The following is a 15,122-nucleotide window of genomic DNA, read 5'->3' as shown; positions in this document are numbered from 1 at the left end:
AACCTTTTAATTGAAACTTTTAATACACCTGGAAGCAAAAAGAATTCCAACTGGTGAAAGTGTTATTGAGGTGGGCATCGCGGCATACAAAGTCCTCGGTATTGTAGATGTCCATGTTTTACAGACCAGCGATACTGCAAGCAACTGACCCCTACAAGGTTCCGGGAAGTAGAGAAGGCCTGCAGCAGCCTTCCCCCTAGTACCATATTACTGAGCCTACAGAGTAGTTATGTGCTAAGTATTACTACCAATGGTGAGAAAACACACAATAACATCTAATATAAAGCAGAGTTACCCTATAACCTCTACTCTTGGCCTTCTTTCTAGTATACATGAGTTACTGAGGACAAACCACAGAATTATTCCTCTGGTGGAATCAAGAAATCTCCGTACAACTAAATAAAACAACACAAGTGGATTGATTAGAAGAAAGATTTATTGATTGGATGAAACATTAGATGTATAAGAAACAGATTGGTTGATCATCAAGGAAATCAAAAGGATTAATCATAAGATTTTATATTTTTTATTCTTTTTTTATTGCTTGCTCTCATCTCTTCTACTTTCTTGGTCCAATGTCCCTAAAAAAAATAGATATGTAGGATAAATAATGAAGTAAAATATAACATGATATAAACAGCTTTAACCTTTTTTGGAGAATACAGTAGTTGTACCTCCAGTGATATAATAAAGTCTGGGTGCAGGGTTACTTTACTAGTGAAACATTTTGGAGGAGAGATAATGATGGAAGAGAAGGGATTGTGTAAAACACGGATATATAAAGGATTGTGTTCTGCTTTCTAAATCTCTTAAATCTCAGGTATCGGCTCCCTGCAGGTGAACATGTGCTGATCTCTGGCCACGAATAACAGATATGTGATCTATTTTTGTGCTTCAAATATCATCAGTGTGCAATCCATTGCCGAGCCGTATGTCAGCAGGAAAGGTTTGTGTGTTACTCGTATCTGATTCTCTAGAAGAGTCACATAACTGTGTTACCTAGTAAGTGATCTGCACATATGAGCTGCATCAAATGACTCCTGAGTGTCTCCCGGGTGGTGTCAGTATTTTTGTCATAGTCTTCTATGGGACAGCTTGGGTTGTAAACATGGGCAGGAATAGGACCTGCTCTGAGTTTTCTACAGACTACACCCAGTTGTGTGCATGCGGCTATTGAAATAAATGTGTCAGTGTACTATCTGCAAAAAAAGGGATAGCACACAGACAAGAAAGTCATTCATGTGGAATAAGAGTGAATACTGCCCAATCACATCTGGATGACATTGTTCCAAATCCATATGTGTACAGAGGGAAATTTATAAAAAAAAATTTAACTAGCCAAATACTTCCATAAATTGTGTATATATTGCATTGTTTCCCCATCTAATAAGCTCTGTGTGATTAATATAATGTATGCTCTACCATATATGTACAGAGGTCCCTAGTAACACTGAGGCACAATACTACAGAGCAAGGTGAATATGTAAGGAAATGTATCCTCCAAATGGTCACTATGACCAATGAAACATAAATATATATAAAAGAAATGATAATGTTATGAGATTTTGCACAGTTTACCGGATAAGTTGGGATTAGTTTTTGAATGAAACAAGACCTCAGCCAATCATACCACCAAGACCGCCATCTGGAAGCTTTATCTAAATAAAAGGGAATCATTTGGTTATTATTAGGTAATAGCGAAGCAAAATATACGTTTAAAAACATAGAAACAGAAATCAACACTGATTCCATGACTCGAGCTGCTGCTTGACCGCCACAAAAACCTGCAGAAATGTTAGTGGAACTCCTGGTTGTGTATAATGGGACCTGCAGCAGGATATTATTATTATCCTGATGTGAAATATACAGTCACCCTATTTACATCACCTATGGGATTATAAGAGAAGATATGTGGTTGTGACCGGAATACACTTTGATGGTACATTTTATTTACACCTCCTATCTGCATAGAGCAATCCTAAATAAAACTCCTAATCATAAGAAAAGAGCAATCCTACAAAAACCCTAAAGACCTGAATGTGTTATCTCCAGCCTCATCCCATTTATAGGACAATCATACATGTGCACTTACCAATTTACATGCCAAATCATACAAAACCCCAGATGGTCCGATAAGTGCCTGAAATAACATAAAAAGTTTTTAATAGTTGTTGTTTTTTATATGGTTTTACTAAAGGCAAATTTACTGAAATCTAATAATATTGTTGTGCAGTATTTAATAAATTCCTAAATTGGTGAAATCTAAATGAGATTCTGTCAGCTTCTAGACAATATATAAACTTATGGGGACACATGTATCTTTTATTTGGCTTGGCTTCTTTTTGTTTAGTTGAAACTTTTTTGGTGCATTTGCACTTTTGCAACAGTTTTTGTGCTTAAGACAATCTTACTACTAGAGGGGAAACTCTGGCTTCCTCTTTAACTTTGGGAAGATTTGTGCATGAAAATAATTCCAATTTAAAGATACCAGGAAAGCATCAATACTTTTAAGAGATACCAGTGTGGTCTGGAGGCTTATTAGAAAAAAAATTCCAGTTACCAATGGATATTTCAGAATTTTTGTTACTAAGAGACTTATTTTATATGGGTAAATGAAAAGGACAGCAGGGATGGCTTTCCAATTGGGAGAAGAAAGGAGTCTATGGGCTTGGAGATATAATAGATATGAAGGGAAAGTAATTGAAGTTATTTGACCAGGTAAAGAGTGAGTTTGGTTTAAGGGACTCAGAATGTTTTGTATTATTTACAGATCATTAATGGATAAAGGATTTTTGAAGAGGATAGGAAAAGGTAACTGTGAACTTTTTGGGAAAATATTTGACTCAGTGGGAGGAAACCCTTCGATTATAAACATTAGAATGAATTTGACATCTGGGGACGAGAATAACTGTAATTGTAAGGTAGAAAATAAATGGGCAAGAGATGTAGAGGAGTATATCTCAGAAGAAGTAGAATCATTGTATTGTAAGAAAGAAAAAAGAAAACATAATCTTGCTTCAAAGTTCTAGTTGGATAAATGTCCAGTGCCATAAGCAGGCCTTTCTTGTGTTTGAAACCAGTTTTTCCTAAGTAAGACTTGGGCACCTCACCTACAAGGTAATATGTTCAGTATGTAAATGTGACCTGCTGCAAGTATATTATTGTGAGGTTAAACCATAAATGATGGAACGATGTAGAAACCTCTGATTGTTCGCTCTTTCATTATTACTGTGCTGCAGCCTCTTGTTCTAGGAGTCAGTAGTAAATCTGTGGACAAGTAACAAGCTCCACATAGGAATCTGGATCCCAAAAGTAAATTTGAGATCTCGACAAAACCATAAACTATTTGTAGTGGAAAAATACTAATACTTTACTGTATATTCACTTGCTATTATTATTTTAACCTGGTGCTAGTTGTATTCTTAGATCTGTACACCAGTATTATCTATTCTGTACATTATCTCAAAGTGCTTTGCTGTCCTATAGAACATTTCCTTTCAAATTGCCCGCATTACAGACAGTCCCTGGGTTACATACAAGATAGGTTCTTTAGGTTTGTTCTTAAGTTGAATTTGTATGTAAGTCGGAACTGTATATTTTATCATTGTAACTCCGCCCAAAATTTTTTTTGGTCTCTGTGAGAATTGGATTTTAAAACTTTTGGGTTATCATAAGAACCAGGATTAACAATAAAGCTTAACTGCAGGCACCTTTGATAACTGTTATAGCTGTTTATTGTAGCCTAAGGCTAAAGTACAGTAAAGTAAGTTGGGTGTTCTTAAGTAGGGGACTGCCTGTACTCAAAAGTAGATTCTTCCTTCCTTCCTTCTAAATCAGTTGGGAATTGTGAAATGAATAGAGAAGTGAATGAATAATAACATGTACTATAACTATAAATGTTGTAGATTTGTGATTCTCACCAATATTTCACAGATGGGGGGTTATAATTACATCTTATTAGACTATAACAATACAATAATTACACAAATATTTTCAAAATCTAAAAAGAAACTTACCTGAAGTAAATCAAGGACCTTCTGCAATAAACCTTCTACACTTTCTCCAAGCTTTGTGACTAATTCTTCCTGTAATACATTTGTCATGTAAATGTGTTAGTTATACAAGTGATCTTACTGTATTATCTTTATCAGACTGTAGAAACCTTTCTTTATTGTACTGAGGAAACTAACACTTTGGGGGTCATTTACTAAGGGCCCGATTCATGTTTTCCCAACGTGTTACCCGAATATTTCCGATTTGAGCGTATTTTCCCTGTATTGCCCCGGGTTTTTGGTGCACGCGATCGGATTGTGGCGCATCAGCGCCGGCATGCACGCAACGGAAATCAGGGGGTGTGGCCGAACGATAACCCGAAGGAATTCAGAAAAACCGCCGCATTTAAAAAAAAAAAAAGTGTTGCTGGACATGCTCTTACCTTCACCAGTTATAGAATGGTGCATTCTGGCGTTTCTCGGGGAACTTCAGCGCAGCAGCGACATCTGGTGGACGTCGGAGGAACTGCCTTAGTGAATCGCCAGAAGACCCGAATCCACCGCACAGAACGCGCCGCTGGATCGCGAATGGGCCGGGTAAGTAAATCTGCCCCTTTGTGTAGATATTGTATATGAAAATATCCACATGTTACAGTTTTGGGCGACCTTTACAGCTCCCTTTGAGGATTCTGTTCTTCTGCTTTGTTATAGTGTATGAACACCAAGCCCACAGTATCACAAAGACTCATCTGAATGATTTGGACTAATGGAATGATTTTAAGATATACTAATAAGAGCAAGATTTCTTACCACTGTATCACCAGTGCCAAGTGCATCGTCCCCAAAGCAAGCAGCGTTTTTCTAATGAGAAATAAAGACAATAAAACTTGTGTTACCTTCTTGTATTAGAAGCGATAGAAGCAACTTAATAATACGACAGCAATAATCAGCCAGTGGTCACCTATCAATATAGTCTATATAGCTAAAAATGATGTCACTGATCTAGTTATCCATGGCATTTTTTTCCATAAGTTTGCCTAACAATTTTGATCTTGTGATTCAGGTTTTCAAGTGTAAAGAAATAACTACAACTACCCATAGCTTTCTCTCTCCTACTTGATTCCAATAACTGTGCATTATATAGCCGTTCTATTGTATGATGTATGTGTCATATCTGGAAAAATGAAGGATTATCGATGACAGAGTTTGAGTAAGCATAAAGGCAGAACATGCAGCTGGTATGGGGCTGGGCGAGAAGGTTGTCCAGGGTTTCATTTCCTCCATACACATCTCAACATACATTCATATCATTTTACTGGAGCCACCAATAGGGGTAAATGTTTAATTGAGTTCAACCAATGCTAGATATAAGTGGAGGATTAAGGGTGTCATGGGCCCTGGGCTGTTCACAAGACTAGGGCCCCTCGGTATCTAAACTAACATGTGCCCAGATGTTAGGACTTAGGTACTCATCTATATGGTTAATCTCGTACTGTTCCTAAAAGTAATTTCATGATAAACTTCAAACAAGCACTTAAAACCCATCTTTTAAGTAAAGCCAATCTCATTCCATAACTGCAGGAAACCATCACAACCAGATATCCAAGACTGCATATAAGCCAAGGCTCCCAATTTTAGAAAAAATAGGTATTGACTCAAGAATAAGCCCTAGAGTAGGAAACAGAGCTCCACATTAATGAAATATCAGCAGTAAAGCCCCCCTTTGATGTAATGTCCACAACAGAGCCCCATTTAATGTTATGTCCTCAGCAGGGCCCCCTTTAATGAAATGTCCACAGCAGAGCCCTCTTATACATAAGTATCTGCAGCAGATTTCCATTTACAGGCAGTTACATACAAGATAGGGTCTGTAGGTTTGTTCTTAAGTTGAGTTTGAATGTAAGTCGGAACTGTATATTTTATCATTGTAATCCCAGCCAGAACTTTTTTGGTCTCTGTGACAATTGGATTTTAAAAATGTTGGGTTGTCATAAGAATCAATATTAACACTAAAGCTTCATTACAGACGCCTGTGATAACTGTTACAGCTGATCATTGTAGCCTAGGACTAAAGTACAATAAATTACCAATATCCAGAGGTCCGTTTGTAACTAGGGGTCGTATGTAAGTCGAGTGTTCTTAAGTAGGGGACCGCCTGTACATAAATGTCCACAACAGATGCCCCCCTAGAATAACATTTCCACAGCAGATGCACTCCTTTCATAAAATGTCCTCAACAGATGCCCCTTTACATAAATGTCCACAGCAGAGATTTCTCCCACACTATTAATGACACCTCCGCATCATAGTGTATGTGCCCAGGCAGAAAGAGGAGAAAATGGAGCCGCAGGGCGGGGGAGAAGAAGCTGAAGGTGAGTTAAGTTTTTTTTCTTAATGATGAAGGGTTTGTGTCCCTTGGAAGCCCATAGTAGTGGGTGTAGCAGCCTGTTCTATCCTTCAGAGCTATACAGGGGATATTTATCATTGCATTTTCTGTACTAAGTTTTGGTGTACAGAATGATAAGAATAAGATTCACATGTATAAAGCACATAGGCAGAGATGGTTCTTGTATGTGTAAAGGTATCTGACTATTCTATTTCCAATGAGATCAGTATCTAGATGAATTAGTGTCTGTATATGGAGACATCCGTTTTGTGTGACTAGGTCTCTACTCATTACAGTGAATTAGAAGTTTTAAAACATACCAAGAGCTGCACAACATCTTTTGCAGTTACTGCATTTCGATCTCCCTAGAAAGCAAACGCAGCAAGTTACATGGGAATTTACTATAATCTCTAATAAATTAAAGGGATTTTCCTATCTTGTGTATTCATGACCTTTCCATAGGTGCGGGTCCTTGACTCCCTTGGTACAGCTGTAAAGTTTGGCATGCATAAGGAACAAAGTATATAGGTTTGCCATGTATATGTGGCCACTCTCTATTCAAGTCTATTCGAGTCTTTTCGAGTTATTTTCAGCACTGCCATAGGTCTGAATGGTGAGAGAAGGCAAATGTGGTGAAAGCTCTCCGATCAGCCCGGCCGCAGGAAGGGGACAATAAGCTCAATGATGTATTTATGACATTTGCTCTGTATATGCCCTACATACAATGGATAGAAAACCCCCTCTAACAACTTCTAAAGCAGATAGCCTGGGGGTCTCAGCAGTCAGAATGAGGTGGTGTCTGTGACAATTGGTTGTTCACGACAAACTATATATTAAAATATATATAACCTTTCAACAAACCAGTCCTGCCCACATCACACATACTATAGAATCATGTATAATTACCAGACCTAGTCCATGTAAAACATCTGTAAGGTTCACAAAGTAATAATTCTGATTGAATTAAGCTCTCAGCAGTACATTAAAATTACATGATTTTTTACCACTAATAAATGCAATCATATAAATATTTGATATCTTTTAGTTATTAACGAGAAAACCAGTGCAGGGGGATCAGATCTGTCACTTCCACAGAAAAGAGGAAGAAGAGACCTTTCCATGTGTCACACTGATTCCATCCTCCCATTAGTGGCCTCATCCCCAAATGGCTGTGAATATCAGACTTCTATAAGAACTTCCTACTCCTGAGTGTTCTATACCCACAAGTAACATTTCTGTAGATATCCAGGCTGTGACTATAAGACTTTTATATCTAGATAAACCAAGTCTGACCAAAGTCTGACCAAAGCCAAACTTTTTTTTATCATTACATTAAAATTATTATTTTTACCTTACAAATGAAGGCCTTTAGGTTGTCGGGCAATGGAGACACATTATTCTAAAATAAAGAATATACAAGTAAGTTGTATTTGCTATTAAAGTCATGTGATCTTTAGATTTATTTCAGTCCAATTTTAAATAATATCCATCAATCTACAAAAAAGATAATTCAGTGTGATATGTGTAAGTTACTGTAATAATACCACGACTGATCCACTGCTCCCCCTCCATATATATAACATTAGTGTTTATGTGTGTGTATTCAAAGAGTAGAGAATTACAATAGATAATCCGATTATATTTATTTCTACTAAACTTTTCCATTAATAATGTTAATTGAATAAACCTTTTAGAACTTATTTCATTTTTCTATCTACAAATATGAAAGTATAAATTGGTGATACCGTCAGGGCCTTTGCCAAACAGGTTGATAGCAAAGCATCATCTGCCTGTAATTATAAATATAAATAATTTTATCAGAAATCATGAATTCTGCAGATATAATCATTTGTTCTGTTAACACATGTCCATATGTGTCACATTACCAGAGAGATTATTAGAATAAAGTTCATAATAATATTAAACACCACTGTTATATTAAAAAGAGATAATCAATCAAATAATTAAATGGTTACACAGTCTCTTACACTTTAAGCTGCCATATAATATGGTGTAAATAAATCTCTGAGAGAGCTATAACACATAATGGTAAACTTACCAGCGCACATAGTATTTGTGTTGCACCTTCACTCAGTTTTAGTGTGTCCTGGAAAAATACAATGATGATGATGAGGATTTTCTATATTTACATTTTCTACATAGAAAAGTTGTAAGTCTGTTATTATACCTGGTCTTAAAAATATATATTACATAGAAATTATAATAGGAAGTATCAGTAGTTTTTTCTGGAAGTATTTTAAGAACTTTAACAAGATTTATTCAAAACTTAAAGTTTTGGGGACAAGTCTTGGGGACAGAATTACATCTGGTCAGGTAGATATCAGCTATAGCCTCTTCCAGTATTGTGAAATTTTCAATAAAATCCAAATTGGAACAAATAAGTATTGGAAAACAAAGCAGATGGTCTGAATAAATACCATGGTGCTGCTACTTTTACTACTTTTAAGGTGACACCATTGTGCTGACCCAGCCATGAGATTGATGCTCAGAAACCTCCACCAACACAATATACAGGACAGTGCCCGCATCACATTGATGTCATCTTATACTCTGGAAGTTCAGCATTATACCAAACAGAGAGTGGGACAATCTCCTGTCCTCCTGTCACTGTCCTGGATAACAGGCTGGTAGTAGCTTTTGAACCTTTTGTATTATCTTATGACAAGCAACCTATTCCATAACGCCAGCAAGTTACAGCGATACCAGAGGAACCTACCTGCAATCTAACATATCCTGGAGCGGTCTGACTAATGATCAGGGAATATGTTGTGTGCAGGTTGAGTTTCAGCATAATTCGCTGCTGTTCCCTTTTATCCTAGAGCGTTTTGGCAGACTGCCACCCACACACCAGTAAAACCAGAGTCCTAAGGCCATCAGATGTTTCAGCGTTTGTTCACATTTTTGGAAAACTTCAGGACTTGAATGATCTATTTTTTTATGAAAACTAAACTCTTTCATTTGTATCTCTGCCTCATGTGCTTTACTTTCAGATTACAAAACAGTCTCCTATCAGAAAGCTGCTTTCAGTTTTTACCACTGACTTTAAGAATAAATCTGTCAAAAATTAATCCATCAAAAAAATGGGAAAGCAGTCAAAAAGTCTAATTGCTTGAAATGTGAATGGAGTCTTGTATGTAGGCCGAGGACTACACCAAGGTTATAGTCATGTAACTGTAACCTTGATTGTGCGTTATCCAATACATTTCTATCAATCTATGAATTAATCTGGATCTAATAAGAATTTCTTTACAGTCAAGTGTAAAAATATGAAAAACTATATATCTTATTATTTTGGAAGTTTTTGTAGCTATCAATTGATCTAATTCCACACTGATCAACATTGTGGAAAACTATAAAATGTATCCACCTTCATAGTTTACATTCCATAGAAATACAAATTTTATATCTGAATCCCCCAGTAAGGGCCGTGCTGTGCAATCACATTTAAAGGAATAACTTACAAGCAATTCGAACAACTCACGAGCCACATCCTCCAGAGTCTTTCCAGCTGCTGCTAACGCTTCCTCCTGTAGGGGAAATACATTTAACACAGTAGAAACATGGTTTTATCCATTACTTTTAAATTTCATAGAAGTATATCCTCCGAAGCTTAAATTAAAAGGTAAAATATATTAAATGTACATTTTAAATCATCTGTGTGACTGTATATGTGTGACTGTATATAAACATGTAACATATATAAGCAGCCACTTACATTTCCTATGAAGATAAGTGGATGGGTAATCCAGAAAGAAGGGATCATTTATCCCAATTGTCACATCCCAGAAGAATAATAGTATCAATTTACAGTGACTCCCAAGTCCTTCCTTTCTTCTAGCCCCTTAGCCTACTACCATGCAGGGGGTGCAGGTACAAGCCACTTCTAGGAAACATTAGGCTGTAGAATTGATAGGTTTTTTGGGTGGTGATGCACCCAGAATGTCCTAATGGGGACCCACCATTGACTATTATGGCCCCTGCTCTATAGTCTGTGTTCTAATAATGCAGAAAGTGTTGAAGTTGTAAGCAACATCTCCCACAGCCATATATATAAGTAGTTGGAGCAGATGTCAGGCCTGTACACCAATTCTTCATTCTTAATGTTTTGATGGCAATTGACCTCATTTAATATCTGTTCTGTTGGCTTTCCAATTATTTGGTTTCCGGGAAGCTAGTCCATTCATATCCATATTTTTCACTTCATTTAGAATGAGGTGTTAATGCAGTTCTTTACTTACTAATGTCTGATCTTCATGAATATTAAGAATTACATCCAAAGCACAACCGGCACATTTCTAGTAAGAGATTAGAAGAAAAGAGAACCTTTTATTTAGGTCATCAGCTACAAACAATATGTTCTATGTCATATAACATCATTTATCATGTTCTAAAAATAAACTATGTAGAACAAGATTCAGAATAGTTTTTTAGGGCACTTTTTTATTCCAGTGTCAGGTATTCTATAATGTCATCGCCATCCTTATCTTGTATCACTATGACCCTGCACTGTGATAAATACAACAATAAAAATTAAAATCAATGAAATATGGTTCAGTCAGGGATTACTGGAACTGTTACACTTGGATATACTGTATAGTAAGTTTCTAACTAATAATCATAAATTCCTTTTAGTAAGCAAATTATACCCTAATAAATTATAACTGGGAGATATTACATTCACTAAACAACATCTATAATGGGAAATAGGAAACCATCCTAATCCTATAGCATCCCATGGTCTGTCCTGTCCTGTCAGTAGCTGATAAATATCATGACACTACTGTTTGAGGGGAACGGAAAATTGAGATAGGACTTCCAGACACTTCTCTACAAATCTTTTCAACAGAATTTAGCGCCGTTCCTTACTTATATCCTGTAACGGCAGTAATATACTTTTGAAGGTTACAAATGATAAGAAATACATACAGTGCTGCAACAATAATTGAGATGCTTCACTGCATAAGCCACCAAAAACATTAGAAACGTAGGGGCAGATTTATCAAGCTGTATAAAAGTAAGAATGTTCTTAAAACCAATAACAGTTCAGCTTTCATTTTACCAGTGCTCATGACTATTTTAAAGGGGAGCTTTAATTGGTTGCCATGGGCAACTAAGAACATTCTTACTTTTAGACAGTTTGATAAATCTGCCCCACAAGGTTCTACTGCAGAAATGTCTATCAGTGTCCATTGGAACCTGACAAATGTTTCCCCTCTCTCGCTATGTAAGTAATCTAGTGTAATTGTACGACTATATATATATATATTTACAGCACATGTTCTTAAACAATAGCAATGTCATATCTTACCAGTATGAGTATAAGTTCTTTCGTAGCTGCCCTAAATTTCTCTTCATTTCGTGTGATCTGTGGGTAAACAATTACGAAAAATAAATATATGTACAATTATACAATTAACTACCGTATATACTTGCGTATAAGGCGAGTTTTTCAGCACAAAAAATGTGCTGTAAAATGTCCCCTCGACTTATACATGAGTCTATAACAAAAAAAAAAATTACCCACTTAAAAAAAATAAACTTAAATACTCACCCTCCGATGTCAGCGCGTTGCGTCTTCTTTCTTCTCCGCGGCTCCTCTTCTCTCTTCTTTCTTCTGTCATGGACGTGCCCATGTTTTCTTAGTGGCCGCGCATACTATGACGTCAGCAGCGGCCGCGTCATAGTATGCGCATGCTAGAAGAAAACATGGCCGCGTCCATGCCGGAAGATAGAAGAGAGAAGAGGAGCCGCGGAGAAGAAAGAAGACGGGACACGCTGACATCGGGGACATCGGTAAGTTGCGCCGACATCGGGGAGCCGCGCTGACATCGGAGGGTGAGTATATAAGTTTTTTTTTTTAAGGGCCGTGGGGGCAGGCAGGCTGTATACTACTAGGGGCTTGCTGTATACTACTAGGGGCTTGCTGTATACTACTAGGGGCTTGCTGTATACTACTAGGGGGCTGCTGTATACTACTAGGGGGCTGCTGTACACTACTAGGGGGCTGCTGTACACTACTGGGGGCTGCTGTACACTACTATGGGCTGCTGTATACTACTAGGGGCTGCTGTATACTACTAGGGGCTGCTAAATACTACATGGGGGCTGGCAGGCTGTATACTACTGGGGGCTGGCAGGCTGTATACTACTGGGGGGTTTGACCAATGCATTTCCCACCCTCGGCTTATACTCGAGTCAGTAGTTTTTCCCAGTTTTGGTGGTAAAATTAGGTGTCTCGGCTTATACTCGGGTCGGCTTATACTCGAGTATATACGGTAACACATTCTTTATTGATATTAAATATTGGCAAATATAATTTACTTACCTTTCCTTTGTAGCTACACACAAAAATTGCAAGATTTACAGTGAAAGCTGGAGCATGCTAGATAAGAAGAGACAATAGAAATATATTAGTCAATGTAGATCAGAACTACATAACCTTGGTTAAGATTGGGGGAGTCGCCATCAGTTACTATGACAGCTATGTCTATGCTGGACTCCCAGGCCTGTCATTTATCCTGACCATAACCTGCCAGAGACAGTTGCTTAGACCTCAGTCATATAACTGTCATATACTTCAGTATTGCATTATATGGCAGAAGTGATTAAAACCCTAAGGTTCAATGCACACTTGGGGAACAAATAGTAAAAGAAAAGTTTTTAAAAATCAAAAAAAATTACAAGAATCTAAAAATTGAAATCCCTTTTCTTTTACTAGAACATATATAAAACAATAAACAAGTGAAATCATAAAAATGTTAGATATCCCTGTGCCCCCAAAATCCTGCTCTTTAAAAATAGAAAATGTGTCTACCCAACAGTGAAGCCTGTACCAGAAAATAGCAGCCAAATCTCTGAACCGCCACTTTATTGCTAATTTGCAACTCAAACAAAGTGACTAAAAGGTTGTATAGTAAGGACAATGGCAACAATAAAAACATAATCTTGTCCTGCAAGAAATGAGACCTGTCTAAATGCTGCAATATGAAAAATTCATTGGTGATAGAACATGGAAAAACTAAAAAATTTTTTTTGGTACAAAAAGATAACTATTGGAACATATTAACAGTTACATAAACTTGGATTTCCTGTGACTGTACCAACCAAGGAATATGAAGAAAGTATAATTTGGAATAAAAATTAAAATACATAAATATACAGAGCACACAAGAAAATTGTGCAAATGTGTTTTTTTTCACTAGTTTCCACATTTTTATATTTTTTTTCTCACTAAATGATATAGAATATTATTATCCAGCCACTAGAAAGTACAATTGTTTAACATAAAAACAAGCCCTCACACAGCTCTGTACATGGATATTTAAAGTAAAATATGGATTTTTGAAGGTGGGCAGCAATAAACAAAAACACAGAAACAAAAACGGGACAAGTCATTAGAGAGTTAATAGCAAACTTGCACAGGCTGAGCTGATGAAAGTCTATGTTTAGACCCCAGTAGCTTTGTAATGTGCACATTAACCTGTGATTTCCTCTAGTAATGTTTGCCTGCTTTACCTTGACCGCATCTGCTTTTGCCCTGTCACATAAATATTTTTGGACCTTGGTTATTATTATTATTACTTTTTTGCTGCTGTAGTTACAGTTAACATTTCTATGGGCTGCAAAATTGCACAAAAAATTTAAAGGTAAAATTATTGTCCGACATTTGAACAAACGGCCTTAAAATAACAGCTTTATGGGTCTAGATGTAAATAACCTTTAGCTATATTGAGATTTTATATTGGTCATTGAGGCCTAAATATACATTTTGTTATTAAAAAAAGTTAAATACATTAGTATTTATTCAAACTTACATTTACAGCAAATTCCAAGCACTGAGCATTTGTTGGTTTACTTCCTGATGTATCATAACATGACCTTTCTATGCAAAAAGAAAAAAATACAAAAGACACAAGTCAGCTGAATATACATTTACTGTATGTATGATCTATAGATTGTATTAATACATTAGCATCTAAATTACAATGTATTATATCTACATACCCACAGCCAGGCTGAGACCGGCCAGAGCAAAGAGTATGATGATCTTCATTCTGGAGATTGAGGAGATCAAGGTGTGAATGGTACAAGACACTGCTCTTCTTTTATAGGATAAAATGAGGTGACATCCCTAAGATCACATGATGGCACTGCCCACATTGGAAATGATCCTAAATGCCTACAGCTTTGATGTCTCCATTATTTTAATCACATTTATTAGCATAGTTAAGAAAACATTTAACATTTGCCAAAATTTCACATCCTGCTTTGAATGTAAACATTAATAAAGCATAAGGAAGATTTTACCCTTTAGTTTTCTATCTGTCATATTTTTCCCTCATCGAAAACTTGTGTAGGATAAATGCATTTGAGAAAGGTTTTAATATCCTAATTTTAAACTATAAAATTCTGAATTGGGTGAATGTTTTTAGCACAAATTAAAAGTTAAAGGGGTTGGCCACTCTATTATGTCAGCAGCAGGATCCTATATAAAAGGGTATTCCCATGAAGACAAAATTCTTAAATATATACTGGATAACAAAAAAACACATTCTCTAATACAATGTTATTAACAAATATACTGCATTTCACAGATATAAATCCAACCTGTCTCTATCACTCCTTTTTAAAAATCAGAACTTTTTTATTAAGGCAGAGAAAAACAGAGCCTTACATTTTTTAACATTTTGAGTTAAAGCCACGTAAAAATTAAAAAAAAGGAA

The 15,122-nt window shown here is 36.4% G+C and overlaps 1 protein-coding gene across 1 annotated transcript; it reads right to left on the bottom strand.

Moving 5' to 3' along the window:
• Nucleotides 1–414: 414 nt before the first annotated feature.
• LOC140105233 (ranaspumin-like) lies at nucleotides 415–14,009 on the bottom strand. The gene is made up of 15 exons (XM_072129182.1): nucleotides 14,001–14,009; nucleotides 12,873–12,905; nucleotides 12,725–12,781; nucleotides 11,708–11,764; nucleotides 10,638–10,694; nucleotides 9,861–9,926; nucleotides 8,438–8,485; nucleotides 8,124–8,168; nucleotides 7,730–7,777; nucleotides 6,699–6,743; nucleotides 4,803–4,853; nucleotides 4,017–4,085; nucleotides 2,093–2,140; nucleotides 1,579–1,658; nucleotides 415–581 (listed from the first exon to the last, which is right to left on the bottom strand). Exons 1-14 carry the CDS (start codon nucleotides 14,007–14,009, stop codon nucleotides 1,617–1,619), a joined length of 675 nt encoding a protein of 224 aa, XP_071985283.1. The 3' UTR covers nucleotides 415–581; nucleotides 1,579–1,616.
• Nucleotides 14,010–15,122: the final 1,113 nt, after the last annotated feature.

The sequence above is a fragment of the Engystomops pustulosus genome, chromosome 10 (genome assembly GCF_040894005.1).
Source record: "Engystomops pustulosus chromosome 10, aEngPut4.maternal, whole genome shotgun sequence".
In the NCBI taxonomy this organism is placed as follows: domain Eukaryota; kingdom Metazoa; phylum Chordata; class Amphibia; order Anura; family Leptodactylidae; genus Engystomops; species Engystomops pustulosus.
The sequence above is the reverse complement of the archived record's forward strand: the minus strand, read 5'-3'. Positions and strand labels throughout refer to the sequence as shown.

What these genes read in the sequence shown, in the direction of transcription:
- LOC140105233 (XM_072129182.1), bottom strand. An exon ending in TAAAGGCCTTCATTTGTAAG is followed by an intron (nt 6,744 to 7,729) that starts GTAAAAATAATA and finishes TTTGCTTTCTAG; the next exon opens with GGAGATCGAAATGCAGTAAC. An exon ending in TTGGCACTGGTGATACAGTG is followed by an intron (nt 4,086 to 4,802) that starts GTAAGAAATCTT and finishes AATGTATTACAG; the next exon opens with GAAGAATTAGTCACAAAGCT.